Source organism: Ptychodera flava, chromosome 3 (assembly GCF_041260155.1).
Source record: "Ptychodera flava strain L36383 chromosome 3, AS_Pfla_20210202, whole genome shotgun sequence".
Lineage (NCBI taxonomy): Eukaryota > Metazoa > Hemichordata > Enteropneusta > Ptychoderidae > Ptychodera > Ptychodera flava.
Window position 1 is genome coordinate 48,832,463 of NC_091930.1, and position 16,652 is coordinate 48,849,114.

Genomic DNA, 16,652 nt, shown 5'->3' on the forward strand with positions numbered 1-16,652 from the left:
GGGGCTCACAAAACAATGTTGTAGAGATGAAATTGTAAAATCCTTTCTCAAGCAACTTTTATGTAAATATATAAATATATAGAAATATAAATATAAATTTTTATATATATATATATATATATATATATATATATATATATATATATATATATATATATACATTCACCCACTCATCCATCCATCCATCCATCCCTTCGATCATCCGTGCGCCAGTACGTACGTACATACATACATACATACATACATACATACATACATACATACATACATACATACATACATACATACATACAAACATACATATACACATACATATATACATACATACCTTCGATCATATTTACTAAACAAACTGATTTTATTATATGTATTGGTTTTATATTTATGGCTATATGTCTCCCTACCTCGATGGAACTGGTTAAAACAAAGTGCTACTACTGCAAGGAACAATGCCAGTAGGATTCTATTGACCAAACCAACTACAAACGGAGATATCACTGCAATGATGGCCACGAAAACAGAAACGATTTGGATAAATGGAATACGTCGTGTAAAGCTGAACTTCGAAGAGGTCATAATCTTATGATCTCGGTTAGGCACTGAACCTTGAATAACTTTTTCTCCCATTGAACGACGTAGATTTTCTGCAAAGTAATATATACATGCATTACTTCAATAAAAAGTGTTCATATCTCTTACTCACGTTTTATACATTCTGCACATTCTGCCAACATCAGTTGGTCTCAAAATGTTGTCACAAAATAAATCTCGAACTTCAACACTACCCACGACCGTACACATGAGAAAAAATAAACAAAAGCTAGTAGCTCTGCCTGATAATTGAATTTTGGAAGAAAGCATGAAACTTAAGTGACTGATTACGTTGAATTTTAAGTAATTTGTTTTGGTTTTTAACGAACGAGCGCCGTTTTCTCCCAGAGAGGACTATGTGTATATATATATATATATATATATATATATATATATATATATATATATATATATATATATATATATCCCTTATGTGGTTTGCTACGCATACATTGTCAGAAAAAGCCCACCTTTACATTCTTGATCAACAGATTCTTCAGATGAATTTTCTTTATCATCTGCTCTCACTCGTAGTGGTTTTTCTGTAGGTCGCTCAGCTACATCTTGAAACAAAATAATATTTCAAAATAAAATACAATTATGTCGTTTTTGCTATATATCTCATTCTAAATTATTAGTTATCGATAATAATGCTATGTAAATGCGTTTGCTCTCTAAGTTACTCTAGCACCAAAAAAGAAAAGTATTTTAGGTCATAGAGTGATTCATGAATAACAGAAAATCAGTCTTTAGACACGTTGATATAAAAATAAAAAAAACATTTGCCTAACTAGTAGACCAGCGTAGCAGCGATCGCCCCATCGAGTCATGGCGTGATCGTATTATACTTGCTTAATTTCACTGAAGTCACTCGTTATGTATCATTCTGGAACAACCGGCCAATAAATATGGCCGTTTTCAGAAATGATGGTAACGTTGAATTTCATACACTAGAAAGTTTTTTCCCTACACTGATGTGATACCTGCATCGACTCTATGTTCTGCTATCTCTATTTCATGCTTTCTGTCGGATGCTATTGACTTGTCTCCTTCCATCAAATCCTCGCCGTCACCTATAAACAGAGAAACAAATCAGTCATTACTTCTCACAAGGACGATGTTTTCCTTATCAAACAAATGTAGCGGTAATCGTATTAATGAATTAAACCGGTTTTGCGCCTCTAACTAGACTCAACAGGCAACCGAAGCAGCTACAGAAATACAGTCTGCAGAGATATAGTGTAACTTGAAGTTTTGAAGTTTCCCGACCACCTTAGTGTTATTCCTTCGCGCCATTGTCTACACACAAAAGTAATATTCAAAGAATACATCTCACACGAAAATAAAAAATAATCGAAATCCTGTAAGGATATGAGACATTAACGTCTGACAAAGTAATGCACTATATGCAGTTGATATGATCATACAATAGCCCAATTTTCAACTGTGATTCTTCAGTAGAAATCCGCTGTCTGATATTCTGTTTAAAAGCCCCCAATATGTGTAACGTAGAATTTATTTTCAGAATAAAAATTAAGGCCACAGGTAGTGAATGGTTTATACAATTTTGTATTCAATATTATTAGACAACCTTAAGGTATATATTGCCTCACAAGCACACACCCCTGCAGATACACATACACACTTCCTAATTCACCCAAAAGACCTTGTACTGTGTGAAGTATTGGTACCTTTGTGTTCAACGGTGGATTCAGTTTCTGTGTCTTGATCGTCCCCATGTGGAGAGGTGCTTTGCATATCGGCAGTTATCGAGGCAACAAAACTTCCATTGCTATTCCGCAGATCCTGGGCTACCTTTTCCTTTATGTGATCTCTTATTATCTTTGCACGCTGAAATGCTGTCGGGTATTTCGTTATGACTGACACTATTCGCGCTGTCAAGTCCTGTGGGTCTTCATCCATATCTATCGCACATTCTGTCGCTTCGAGCATATCTATGTGTTTACTGACAATCTCATCACTGTGCGACCCTTCAGGATAGACTACGGGTATCGCTGCGCACATAGCTGCCAGAGTAAGGTTACCATAACTTGTCGTAGATGGCGGAATTAATACAAGATGAGATGACATCAGTTCATTGTTAAGTTCTTCAGTACTTGTCACAATTTTAGGCGTGATCTTCAATTTTGAGCTGCATGTTAGCTTCTTCGCGATCTCTTTTTCCTTACTTGGTGGTATTCCTATTATTTTCCATACCGAAGGAGTTTTGTTGAACTGATATATTAGTTCAGCTGCATCGTTTACCGCCTTTATAGCAACATCAAGTTTTTCGGGGTCTTCAAACTCGTATTCCTGGACAACGGATATAATTTTGAATTTTTCGCGTTTGAGTATCGGTGGTTTATCTGATCTTGGAGGCGTTAAGTATTCTTCGTTTATTATTGGCGAAAGAAGCTGCTGATTGGTGCTGTGATAAAGCTGGCTGTATTCCGCGTGGACACGTTCTCCGACAGAAAATGAACACTTTGCATTCTTAAATTCGTCTGACATGATTCGCTTTCGAAATTCCAGTTCCTCCTCACTGCAGCCGACAATTAAGGGGGTTATGTCATCTTTATCAAAGAGATTGATCAGATAGCAAGACGCCTTCGGAAACACCTTACTCAGGATTTTGAAGGTAGGTATTGAGGTGAACGCACTGAAGCCAAACACGAATTTGACATTTGATAATTCTTCTAATTGTGGATAGTATTCATTAGGACACAGCAGCCAGTCACCATTTGGCTCTCTGAATTGGAATAAGCCCTCCTTTGTCGGAAGTTCAAGAGTCACTCCAAGCGTTCTTGCATCTGCTTCCTCTTTTGGTGTTGCTTTTAAAGCTGTACAATGGACAGATATGCCCATGTCCTGCAGTAGTTTGATCACTACATGAAGAGCATCGGTGATTCCTCCATGAATTGATGGTCCCCATCGGTCAGATACGATCAACGCTTTCTTTACCATATTGCTGTCAACGAAAAAACCAGATGTGAACTGCATGTGCTCACGTGTTTTACAACAGGTTCATTAATAGTAGTACGCTTCACAGAACAATCAGATATCTGTTATATCACTATATGTAGCAGGTTTCATCAACTTTCGCACAGTACTCTCAGAGTTAAATTACTAATTACAACGCTATATTTAATACGTAAATGAACTGTTTATTGACTTCGCACTGAACCCTTAATTAACTGACACTGCTCAATGTTTCATAGCACAATTAGATATTTATCAGATCAATATCTTTAGCAGGTTTCACCAAATTTGGTGCCGTAATACCTAATTAAGAAGTTCATTAAATATTTAAATGAACCCTTAAATAACTTCACACTACTAATTGCTTTGGACCACAGTTAGATAGCTGTCGGATCAGTATCTGCAGCAAATTTCATCAAATTGGTGGATTTATTTAGGCGTTATATGACTAATTACGAAACTTCATAAAATATGCAAATGAGCTATTTATTAACTTGACACTGTCCGATGCTTCTAAGTACAATTAGATATATATCAGATCAACATTTGTTGCATGTGTCATCAAATTTGGTGAAGGAATTTCAGAGTTATGTCACTAATTACAAAAGTTCATTAAATGTGCAAATGAGCAGATAATTGACATGACACGTACAGTATCATCGTATTGTTCTGAGATTTTGATCTGTGAAAAGTTTCATGTAATTCAAGCGTTTTTGAGTTATTGTGTAAAGAGACAGACAGACAGACACAGACACAGACACACATTCACACACATACACACGAACAGACAGACAGACATCACTATGACATATATATATATATATATATATATATATATATATATATATATATATATATATATATATATATGAGAGAGAGAGAGAGAGAGAGAGAGAGAGAGAGAGAGAGAGTCATAACATCACTTGCAGACCTGAACTGATCTACACATGTGCCTCATCCACAACAAATGGAAATTACATCCATTTGAAATTGCTAGAAATAAAATGCGTGTACAATGCAATGCAGGCGCTCAGCCTAAGCTTGATATATAAGACAAGTATGAGTGAAGAGGCAAACTAATGGGGTTCGAATAATGGACGGCCTTTGAGTCAATTCAATCTCTCAAACATTGTTGTAATTCCAAAGCGGTAAGTTCAAAGTCATACTGGCCAATTACGAATAGTTTTTTCACGAATACATACGATAAAACTATCATCTTCAATCTTGCGACATGAAGAAGGTAACAGCGAAATTTATGACTTGATTATTCTTTCTTCGATTCGTCATTGATGCACCAAACTTCAAAGGCAATCGCTCAGTGACTGTTTTGGTGTGACCTATTGAAACAATGCGTCCAATCTGATGTCACCATCCCCGTACTTTGTGATCAGAATGGTCTCCGAGACTCTTTCGATGTATTCATGATGCTTCAATAAAGTTTGTTTGCTAGTTATTCACGAACTTTTTACTGTTTCACTATAATCGAAATACGAAGCAGGCCTTTTTAAGATTGGTTTGCAAATCTCGAGTAGCTTAAATCGTTCGAAGATGAATAGAAAGATGGTGTAGAATTTGTAACTTTGCCCCATAATCGTCAAGTACAAGATCCTTTGATACTTTGGGTTCAGATGATGTAACAAATATTAGGAAAACTTTGTGCGCACTAGAAAAAAACGGCTGAATGTATTCAACAATGTCCCATAAAGTCAGTCACTTTCCCCGCGATTTACCATGACTGCATGCGTATTGAGTCATATACTGGAATATCTCAATCAGGACACTAGCTTGTTGTATCGCTAGCGCAAGTCAATCTGTGGAGGATCGTGTCAGTCTTGCCATGAATGGATGGTTTACCGCGATGATATGAACCAGAAACCGATCGTGGAAGCGGCAACTTGAGAATACTATGGAAAGCTGTTAAATACAATTCATCAAAAGAAAAAAGCTTTTCATCCCTTACCGACTTCAGAGACATACATACTATTACAAACCCTTTATTGGCAACACCCAATATGAATTGTGATAGATTTCCCAAATATGCAACACGTATAGCTGCAATGCACGACTCTGGGTTAGATATCTATGGGTAATATTTCCTCTACCTTTATTTCATTCACTGCCTTTCGAAAATTCCCTGAATTAGTTATCGTTAAGGCTATTTTTAACAAATCAAATTTACCTTATCGCCTGGAATTAGTTGGTCAATTAGAATACCCTAGTGATGATAAACTTGAAAACGCTGTTCACGTCCCACCTCTACTCTTTAGACATCCACCTATAGAGGGCGCTAGTGTCACCTCAATTGCAGCCTTCAGAAGGCAAGCCCAATGGTTGAATACTGTCTCTTGAATTGTAGGGTATAAGGGCCTTGATATGATGTTGTAAATTTCCCACGGCTTTTCCATTACATGCACGGTAAATAAATTAATTTAACGCGTGGACATCATTGGTCGCGAGTCTTGAGACAAAATAAGGCATTGCCTAATTACTACTAGTTTACTAAACGTATGCATAGCTTACCCCTTGGTCTTTGTTGCCGTTGTACTGTCACGTCGGCCGCCATTACCATCTGAGTGTTCAGCAGGTACACCCCCTTTGCTGTCAGAAGTACCTGGTCTTACGTCAGAGCTTGCCATGTCAACTCAGGATCAGAACAAATCAAATTCAATGTCAAAAGTGGCTGAGACGCTCAAGAATGATGTAATTCTGATGAAAGATAGCCCGGATATGTCGGAGAGAAACACAGAAACAACACTGAATTGTGTTAGAGCTATAGAACTCGTGACAAAGGCTTGTGTAAATTATTAACTTTTCTACTGGCATAAAAACACTACATAGTATCGCATGCATGTATTTGCTATGATAAAATCCGGTGAAAATAGTTCATTTAGCAAAGAACATATGAAGTACGTTCTACAGTGCATTGTGGGTTAGACGCTATTCGATACGGCTCTCCTTCAACATTGTATTCGATGATACAGACTGATATTGCAGAAAAACGATTACAACTATGAAATCAAGTGCAAATGATCAAGACTTCTTCTAGTAATTTGCATTTTTTTCTCCTCTTCTCTCTTTTTATTCTTCTTCTTCTTCTCCGTAACCTAGGAATCATTAGCACCGCAAAAATCATCATCATCATCATCATCATCATCATCATCATCATCATCATCATCATCACTCACTCACTGATTCACTCACTCATTGTCTCCATATCGTATTATAGAGTCGGAGGTCATTTGACTGTGCCAGGCTTGAGTGTGAATTGGGTTATATATTTTGCCAATATTAAAATAGACAATTTCTTAGCAAACATTACAGTCATCCTGCCTGTTGTATATCGAGTTAGAAATGTACATTATCAGAACATCAGATGCGGATGAAAAAACGATGACATACTTTAGCCAAGCAGTTTAGAAAGGAATTTGAATACCGTGGACCTATCGCATTAAGGTATTCATTCTAGTCTTTCTTGAGGTCTAGTGACTCTGCTATATTCACATTCTAAATTTCCTGCTTTGTTTTCACTCCTAAACGCACAGATATTGGCTTTAGCAAAGTATTTAATTCTCTCTTACTCACTCCGTGCCTGTCTCTATTAAAAGTTTCTGTCTCTAGGCTGTGGCATGTGGTGTTTATTAAGTCGAGCTTTAATCCTCAGCTGAACTGCCTCTGCTCTGCTGTAGAGTGTCGTTAATGATGTACAATATGCTTTTCAGTGAAAGTCTGCTTAATGGCCGTGTCTTTTTGATGTTTCGAAACGTAACAACATAAAGAATGTCATGTTATGCACATCACACAATATATCAATATCTACGTGTTACTTGAAATAAAATCATGCTAACAAGCATCATGGTCTTGCTTCTTTCAATGATCCTCGGCCAATGTCCAGATACCATGCAATCGAAGAGGGGCACCAGGCAAAATATCACGACACACGAATCTGCTACAGTGGCTGGCACCATGACTAAGAATGCTGAAAATCTAAGTCGGTAATTCAAAATCTTCGCTGTTCGAACTTAGCTATTATTTCTGCTAATGGAGTGTTTTGCTTTGTGAACAAATTTAATATCAATATGTAGTTCCTATTGAACTATTGCAGCAAGATTGGTCTTGATTCACGTATCACATGTAATTCAGTTGTATATTTTCACGCAAATGGCAAGAAATACACGAAAATCACCGGCTTAAACTAAAGCTATACGAGCTACCAAATAACCTTTTTTTTCTAAATTCCTGCAGCATCAGAGTCAAGCCTTCCTTTGTTTCTTCTCTCGACATTTATAATTCTTATGATATCTCACTAGATATTTCTGACTTTGTATGAACCCCTTGCAATCATAAACAGTCAGGCTTGTACAGCGATTTGTATCAGGCGTTTACTCCGTAATTTATCGCTCTACGATGTTGACGGCTCCAGTCTGGCGGTACTTATGTATACGTGCACACTACAAACAGAACTCAGGTGTTCGAATTCCTCTGTATCTCAGTATCCGTACTGATAATGGGTGAACAGACTAGTGACCTGAAAAAGGTCAATCGAATACTCAATCACCATTAGCATTCTAGTTGTGACATCGCCGACAACAGTACCGTCAATACATGACTGCACTACACATATCTTTCACGTTGCCTAGTCTTCCATCAAATTGAACGCAGACGTAAATGCCTCAATCGTCATTTGGATTCGTTCAGTGCAATATAGCAACGCGGATTACGAATTCATGAAGCATTGTACTCCTAAGTAGTGGACTGAATTAGGGGAACACCCCTATCCCCAAATGTACACTACGTAATTCTGGGTAAGGAACATCTATATTTATCGAGTTTATACCCGGAGTTTCACGGCTCTCTACTACCGTAACTTTGCTATCAAGCAAACTTGAAATAACTTGCCTTAAAAATTTGCAGTCTTTGACCTTTTATACGACATTCGCTTTATACTCAAATGAGCATGAACCAAACAAATCGATCTGTAAGTGAGGATATTGACTTTTCATACAATTTTAGGGGACACACTGACGAGTAAGCAGACGTGTCGTAAATTCAAAACGATAGCTTGATTACTAGTCACACTCGTTTCTAACATCCACGCTTGCTCGGCTGTCTCGGTGCTTAACGACTCAGTTATGAAGCACTGAGAACAGCAGTTCTATCACACTATTGATAACCACAGTGTGTGTTTTGCTTTATTGACAGATGGTAGACCACCAGTAACAATACAGGGTGCAAAGGGTGTCTCAAACTGCCATTGATTCAAAGTAACGCTGTAGGTATGAGACCACAAGACACTAAGGGTACGTTGACCCGCACGAATAATGCTCAGTTCACCAACTATGCGATTATGTTTATACATAGACGATGATGCAGATAAGTTTGTGTCACGAACGAGTACAGAATAAGTGTTAGAAACTACAGTTAACCAAATACAAATGACATAAGCTGTGTTTCATAACCTTGTAATGACATGGTGGACGTAAGTAACTAAGGATGTACGGGTTCAAATCACGTAACATACAGACGCTTCTGTAGTTCATGTGGGCTCTTGATAAATACTTAAAAGACAGTCTGTGCTTAAAAACTCATTTCTATGCTGCACAATAAATACTGAAGAAAGTTATGAATAGAATGGAACCTTGTAAAACTAAATACATCACACATTTTCAAATTTGGCCTTTTGCAATATCTCAAACAATTAGGAATTTCAAATGAACTGACACAACTGCTGAATAATTGATTGTCTAATATATTTTTAAGATGAAAAAGCGTATTCACATTGATGAAGTGTTAACATTTACTATAAGTCAAAGGAAAATGTATATTTTCGCTGAGTTGTCCTTGAGATACATGGTATAAATTAATTTTCAAGATACAGCTATCTGATACACATTAGTTCAAATCTATTCTCTCTTCACTAAGAGTTATCTACAATTACAGGATGCTGATTTTAATCATTTAGTCATTTAAATCTCCCCTGCCCTGTGGTGAAAAAAACCTGCCAGTTTTCCCCTGCCATGTAAACAAATTTCGTAACAGGCAAAAGCACTTGCTGTGTGTCCCCCTCCCAGGAAACACCAATATATTTAACTTTATACATAGGCTCAACTTCCCCTGTCCCCGTTTTACAAATAACTTCCCCTTTCCTCGGTTTTCCCCAATCCCAGTCCCCAGACCGATCACCCGATATGTGCCCTGCCCCCCACACCCTCAAAAAACACCCAAAACACTAATAATCTGCTCTCTGCCACCTAAAAATATGTCCCCTGCCCAAGCAAAATTAAAATTTCCCCTGCCCTCAAATGATTGCTCTCGGAATAGCTTTTTCGGTGAATAGCTCCGTTTTCTGCACCTGTTTACAGTTGTGTCGAATAACACGGGGAGTACGCACATTCAAACGACGTATACAGACTGAACTGCTGATAAAGCTATCAAGTTTTATACTTTGACCGAGTATCTGAAAGCGTTGATCACACGAGTCGGATCAATACAAAATTGTTACATTTCACCAAAGCACAACGCATTTAAGAACAAGAGAAGCGCAGCTATTACTCGTTCAAAGCGTTTAATGACGAACTGCATATCAATGTCAGGCCATAGGTACGTCCATTGCTTGCTTCGGCAGCTATAAATAAACACTGCACTCAAATGTATTCCCACAATGCATTGCAAATACGTCATGTAACTGATTGACCCGCCATAATACAGCTCTTCTATTTCAAAACAATAGAACTGCAAACCTCGTTCCCCGGGCAAACTCGCAAGGTACGTCAACTACATACATTTCGGTTTTTGGAAGTTTACACCTCAACTACTCTATGGAAGGGACGGATTACAAAGAAAGAATCCGTTAAAACCTCTACGAGTTACCCACAATATGGCGCATGACTAAGCAGCCATTACAGCATGTTTGGCAACGTAGCAGTAATAAATTCTCATCGGCGGGATTATTTTTGGACATTTAAGGTGACGTAGGAGACAGATAAGCCGTTAAACATGTGTTTCTAAAGGTGGGGTGTTGGTACACATAGCCTGATCATTGAGCAATTAAACCTTTGGAAATATTTTGACAGCTTTGTGGGTAGAGTAAAGGCGTCGCGTCAACCAGCTTTGGGCCAGCATCATGCAAGATATGTAATACATGTCTTTTTCAGCGAACACATCTTTGTAGCTAAGCCCGTAGGTGAGCAAATTTAAGGTGTCCCAAATTTAAATATCATCTACTGTTACTATTGGTGTGGTTTAGGTTTAACTAAATTAAACTGCCAATGGCGATGAAAATCGAGGAATGCTAAAAAGCGTGCAGCTTATCAAACCCTTTTACGGCCGGCATACTACTTGCACTCCATTCCTCGATTCGAACGCCAATATCTATAGTTGAGTTGTGGACTTATTTGGTACTCTTCGCCATCAACCGACAAAAAATTGAGGTATCTTTATGGCAGGGAGAGCCTCGGTATCGCCAGAGATTTCAGCAACAAAACTCATAATAACGCGATAGCACTGTCAGTGGCTGCTTGCTCATATGATATGTGCAGGGAGGCAGACGTTTTTGCCAGGGACAAAGGTCATTTGACAGGTATTGGTGATTACAGATCAGGTGGTGAGGACACAGTCGAGTGAGCAAAATGTTTGCACTTTGACTGTCAACAGACCGACTAGAAGGTGATATATTTGTTTAGGTAGAATAGCTGTCGTTCACGTTCTTCGACTTTTGAACCGCTTGTTCCTTAAACACTAGCTTTATTTGTTTAGTTGTATGTAAAGTAACACTAACGGCCAGGCCAGTTATGAGGAAGACAGATAAGTGAGTTATCTAACGATCAGTCAGTGCGGGTCAGACGGGTATTTTTGAATCAATATCATGCAAACCGTTTCTCTGGCATGTAAATTGTTCCATTATTAGGTACAAAAACGATAAAATCCTTCCTGATTTAATATCGTTGTCAAAACAACGCCTTACTGACCAGACGTCACGGTTCTGCTTCTCGCTCATTCAAACTTGACATGTGTTCCGGCCCTCTGTCAATCATATCAAGTTCTGACTTGTGTGGGCCAGCTCTTCAAAGTTTTAAACGAATACCTAGCTGACAGTGCTATCTTCAGTAGTTCTTTCGACCAGTTACTGCAATTCTTCAAACAAATCTTGATCCTCTCGGGATTTATAAGGTAACTTCAACTCACCAATCATAGTACAAATATGTTTATAATACTCAGAATTGCCTATTTGCAAGATGAAATTAATGTACAGTGCATGGTCTTTTCTCACTTTGAAGCGCTTCTGTTAAGTCGTGTTCTCAATAAAGCCCACTTCCTCCCTGTATATTGTCCTATTTGCATGTCAATATGAAGAGGAAATTGTATCATGGTGAAGGGACACGTCAGAATCGGGGTAATCCTACACACAACGACTCTCAAATACCGCATGAAGACACAAAATCAGGAAAACACAAACGGTAGGTTTCTGCCACTAAAACTGTTTTGATGAATTCAATGCTGTAAGTTCGGTACTAACAGCACTCACAGCATTTCTATATTCAAGTTTTACCCTGCCAGGAAATCGTCTACGATAAAAACAAAATTGTCAGTGCATGTTTCGAATCCCTCCTTATTGCGACACTATAACGTTCGGAGCGGCAAAGACAAAGTGATGCCCTAAAATGAAATAATATTTTACAGTACACAAATACCTGACAAATAATATCTATGGAATACTTCTAAGGCGCGATCGCTGCCGCCCTTTCCGTGCTGTGTGTATGCATTCTTAAAATTTGACTGAAAGTGACTTTGTTAAAAAAGCAAACGTCGAAACCATCACGACATGCTACAGCAAAACAGACAGAAATAATAACCATATGATACTGATTCGGCATTACACTTTCATTATTGACTACCAGACCTACACCAGTGGTCAGCCCACGAGACGCAAAGAATCAGAGCGTCGTTTAATGGCAGCTGGTGGGGCACAAGAATCTTGTGAGTCTCTTTTCAGAAATCTACATAAGTTCAGATAATTTAAAAATCATATTTAATCTCGAGAACGGAATAGGTCAAATTTCACATATGATACAGCAAAATTTTCAAAACTGTAAATTCCGACTCACAATGACACAATGACCAAACGATTTATTACTGAAACCATGAGATGAAGGAGGAGAATAACTTTTAATAGGGGAATAGGATATGTCCGATAAGAGGGATATGGGGGGGGGTGTCAGTCAAAGGAATAGTAAATACTGCACTGCATTTTATTATTTGCACACGTATACAGCTCTCTGATTTTCACAATTTCCACCGCAGTTACAACAAATCAATGAAACTACTGTTTTAATATTTCAAATCGATGACACAAATTTGATGAATTTCATCGTCACGTTTAAATGATTTTGCGTGTAACTGTGTTTCTTTAATTCTGGTTCAGTTCAACAGCCGAGAAAGATGTATAGATGCGTAAAACAAGGTTTCCCTTCCAGGTATGTATTGAGCCTAAAACATTAAAGCAACAATATACACGACCTTTGAAAAGAATGCCAGGATGTATGAAATGTCATATAAAGTACATTTAACAAAGCGAGAGTGGCCCGGGGTTACTCTCGAAGCAAGTAGTTTATATAATGTAATGTAAATGTACTGTAATGTAATGTTAGTAATGAAATGTAATGTCATCTATGCATCGCCTTCACTACACACACACATACACGCTCCCCCTCCTCTCTCTCTCTCTCTCTCTCTCTCTCTCTCTCTCTCTCTCTCTCTCTCTCTCTCTCTCTCTCTCTCTCTCTCTCTCTCCTCAAGATTATGCTGCCATGTACTATCCCCGTGGTTCATCTTTGTAGTTTCACATCCTCATAGTGTATAATCTGTATCACAAACTTTGTTTAATTTGATAAAACAGGTCAGCTGACAACTCTAACAGGAGTGAGAGAAGGAGGGCAGGCAAGGATGAATCCGACGGGGAAGGTATCCATGCAGAGGCTGTGGACAAAGCAGTTGTTCAGTTCACTGCAAATATCAGGTCTAACGCAAACAAACCCAGGGGTGGTAAAAGTCAAAGCTACAAGCAGTACATGAATTACGAAATTTCTTGCAATGGTGCAGTTTCCATAATGGATGCTCCCAAATATCATGATACATTCACAATGAAAAATCCAAACTTTGACTATAGCTTCATTTTTCCTGAAGTTAGCGGAGACGAAAGTACCATTCCGAACCTTGGAGCTCCGGTTAAGCTATTTGAAGGCAAAACTATTGTTTACGATGTTAAACCTAAACTTACAGTAAAACCTTCAGATTACCGTAGGAAATTTTTCCCTGAAGATTACAAAGCTGTTCGTGGTAACGTTATTATCAGCATGAAATCAGAACATGTCCGAGGTAAAATCACAAATATGGATGGTAGGCATTACAAAAATTCTCTTTTGGCCGTGACTTTTCTTCAGGGCGAATCATTACGTGAAGCACTAGAAAAAGATGGCCGTTTTAAATCCAACGTTATTCAGGGATGTGTCTTGAGAAACGTAAAAAATAAAGACGCAGCGATAAGCCCAGATGCCATGGCTAGTGCTTATCAAAATAAGGTATTGTACATTGATTGGGATGGTAAGCCAGAGAAAACCCAGACCGACAATATCGCTGAAGATGAATCTGTTGATGATGTTGACAACCCTTGCCCGTCCGGTTCCGATCAGGACGTCCTTGAAAACTTGGGGCAGATTGAAGACATGTTCCCGATAATAGCTGAGTCGTACAAGAGCCTAGATTTTTCTCAGGAAGGAAAATCAAAAGAGAAAGTTGTCAGTAAAATACTTGCTAAACCGTTCAGTTCAACTTATGATACTCTGTCTGTGGCAATAATCAACAGGTACCAGAAATCCACTGGTATCATCTACATTCACAGAGGTGATGAACAGCTAGCAATAGGCACTGGGTTTATCCTGAAATTTCCATACGTTCTCACTAACCATCATGTCATTGATGCTATTTACAAACTAGCCGGTGAAGATCATGTTAGGATTTGCTTCAATTACACCACAGGCACTATTGCCGGTCAGCCACACTCCAAGAAATATTCATTTATACAACAAAGGAATAATTCATTATTCATGGTCTATTTTCAGAGTCCCGAGGCGAATTTAGATTATGCAATATTAAAATTACATTTCGAGAACAGAGTGGACACTGATGAAGCCCAGGATGACTTCCCTGCCTTAGCATGGTGGATAGCTGCATTTCCAACACACAGTTCTGCCCTTTCTATAATGGGACATCCCTACGGCCGTGTTCTTCAAATGGACACTCGGTGTTCTTTAGCGTTGGATAAGCTTAGGAAGATTCCAGTTTACCTCAAACTAAGCAGTTTTGACAAGGAAACTGCTCGATCGGCACTCTCAGTAGATCGCATCGCATATGATACAAACATGTTTGAAGGAGCATCGGGATCCCCTGTGTTTACTCCGCAGGGACATCTGGTTGCACTTCATACGAGAGGGTGTTTTAGACAAGATGCTCTTCGCAGTGAATTTGAACAGGGTGTAACCCTAAAGAGTATCATAAATGATATTAAAAAGCAGGCTACGAATGAAAGAAAGAAAACCATTATGTCTCGCGTTTTCTCACGACGTTTCTTATCAACTTAAGTACATTATAAGTGACCTATTCCCATCATGTTGCCTTGACATAAGAAAGCTTGATAAAGCGTAAACTCGTGAGATAGTTAACGCTAATAATTATCTGGCGAATGTATGAAAGAGTAACCTTATATCAAATTACTTAAACCTTGCAATAAATCACTAAGCTAAATACTCCTCTCATAGCTGCCATAAAGTCGAAGGAATTTCCTGTAACAACTAATCCTAAGCTTTAATTCAAGCGTTGAAAAGTGTGAATTATTGAAGTCCGGACCAAACTCTTTGTTGCCTTCCATGATACAACATAGGCCTTCAGATAACCTTGCCGGGTGCCATTCATGTTCTGTATACTTTTTTATAATTATACAAGGGTAAATTTTGAAGACGAGCGGAGCATACCATAGTAGGAATCATAAATAGACTTAAAACTTCTTGTAGACACCACCGCTGTGTTTCGCCTTAATCTGTTAGTGTTTTTTTCTGATTGCATATTTAAGTTCAAGTTTTTGTAAAGATATCAAACATCTTTGCAATGTGAGTTCTTTATCGCGTATTACGTTAAAATCACATGATTAGTATGCGTACATTTGAATTTTTTGGAAAGTACCTTTGCTGTGGTAATGCTGAGTATCTCAGAGGCACACCATATGATATCAACAGTATTTGCTCTTTTCAAACAAACTATTTAAATAATAACACATGAGAGCGAGGGCAATATCACGATTTATTGCCTGCCCAAGGGATGATGGTCATGATCGAAATACTGATGATGCCCGGAGCCGTAGGCGAGGGCATAATCAGTATTTCGATCATAACCACCAGCCCGAGGGCGGGCAGAAAAATCGTGATATTGCCCTCGCTCTCATGTGTTATTATTTTTATTACACCGAACAAGCAAACATGCAAAGAAACAAAAACACAAAGACTTCTTCGAGTACAGTTCGCCCTCTGAGTCCGGACCTCAGCGTAAAATGTTGTCAGTGCCGAGTCTAGGAAAGCCGCTAAAGTTTGCCGATTTCCTCGGTGCCGTATCCAAATTTGTTGCTTGCATAGTCGCTGAACACAGAAATTGCATTCCTTGTTGCCATTTACGTTCGTTTGCTGTTTACTTGCATCAAAATATCGTCTAACTGTGCCGGTGACAGCTCTGCATGACGTTTCGCAGCCATAAGTCGCCAACTGCAAGGTACAACAAGCGAACGACAATTTGTTTTGCGCAGAAAGAATGCGCAGTAAGTAAAATGACGCCATCCATGTAATATCAAATGCAGAGAGCATCATCAAGTCCGCAGAGGGCGTCAACACATTCGCAGAGGGCATCATCACGTTCTTTTACATGTCAACGTGAGTCGTGTTTAACCAATGGCAGTGCACGCTGAATGAGTTAGGTGTAATAATACAGTATTTAGCTCTATTGACATTTAAATATAGCTTCAGCCTGAACATTGATGTACCTTA

General features: G+C 38.5%; 2 protein-coding genes and 2 long non-coding RNA genes across 4 annotated transcripts; 3 read left to right on the top strand and 1 right to left on the bottom strand.

Moving 5' to 3' along the window:
• Window positions 1-2,214: 2,214 nt before the first annotated feature.
• Window positions 2,215-6,352, bottom strand: LOC139127006 (uncharacterized). The gene is made up of 2 exons (XM_070692940.1): window positions 6,091-6,352; window positions 2,215-3,559 (listed from the first exon to the last, which is right to left on the bottom strand). Exons 1-2 carry the CDS (start codon window positions 6,204-6,206, stop codon window positions 2,245-2,247), a joined length of 1,431 nt encoding a protein of 476 aa, XP_070549041.1. The 5' UTR covers window positions 6,207-6,352; the 3' UTR covers window positions 2,215-2,244.
• A 1,838-nt stretch (window positions 6,353-8,190) lies between these two features.
• LOC139127017 (uncharacterized) lies at window positions 8,191-9,199 on the top strand. The gene is made up of 2 exons (XR_011550890.1): window positions 8,191-8,372; window positions 8,770-9,199. It is a non-coding gene; the product is annotated as an uncharacterized lncRNA (long non-coding RNA).
• Window positions 9,200-10,244: 1,045 nt separating this feature from the next.
• On the top strand, window positions 10,245-12,537 carry LOC139127025 (uncharacterized). Its single transcript, XR_011550892.1, has 3 exons — window positions 10,245-10,332; window positions 11,920-12,023; window positions 12,465-12,537. It is a non-coding gene; the product is annotated as an uncharacterized lncRNA (long non-coding RNA).
• A 454-nt stretch (window positions 12,538-12,991) lies between these two features.
• LOC139130199 (serine protease FAM111A-like) lies at window positions 12,992-15,869 on the top strand. Its single transcript, XM_070695947.1, has 2 exons — window positions 12,992-13,040; window positions 13,463-15,869. Exons 1-2 carry the CDS (start codon window positions 13,006-13,008, stop codon window positions 15,201-15,203), a joined length of 1,776 nt encoding a protein of 591 aa, XP_070552048.1. The 5' UTR covers window positions 12,992-13,005; the 3' UTR covers window positions 15,204-15,869.
• Window positions 15,870-16,652: the final 783 nt, after the last annotated feature.

Excerpts from the sequence above, each read along its gene's own strand:
- LOC139127006 (XM_070692940.1), bottom strand. The coding sequence starts at position 6,206 with ATGGCAAGCTCTGACGTAAGACCAGGTACTTCTGACAGCAAAGGGGGT. Across the intron at positions 3,560-6,090 it reads ACGGCAACAAAGACCAAGGG|CAATATGGTAAAGAAAGCGT; the intron begins GTAAGCTATGCA and ends TTTCGTTGACAG.
- LOC139130199 (XM_070695947.1), top strand. The coding sequence starts at position 13,006 with ATGTATAGATGCGTAAAACAAGGTTTCCCTTCCAG. Across the intron at positions 13,041-13,462 it reads AAACAAGGTTTCCCTTCCAG|GTCAGCTGACAACTCTAACA; the intron begins GTATGTATTGAG and ends TTGATAAAACAG.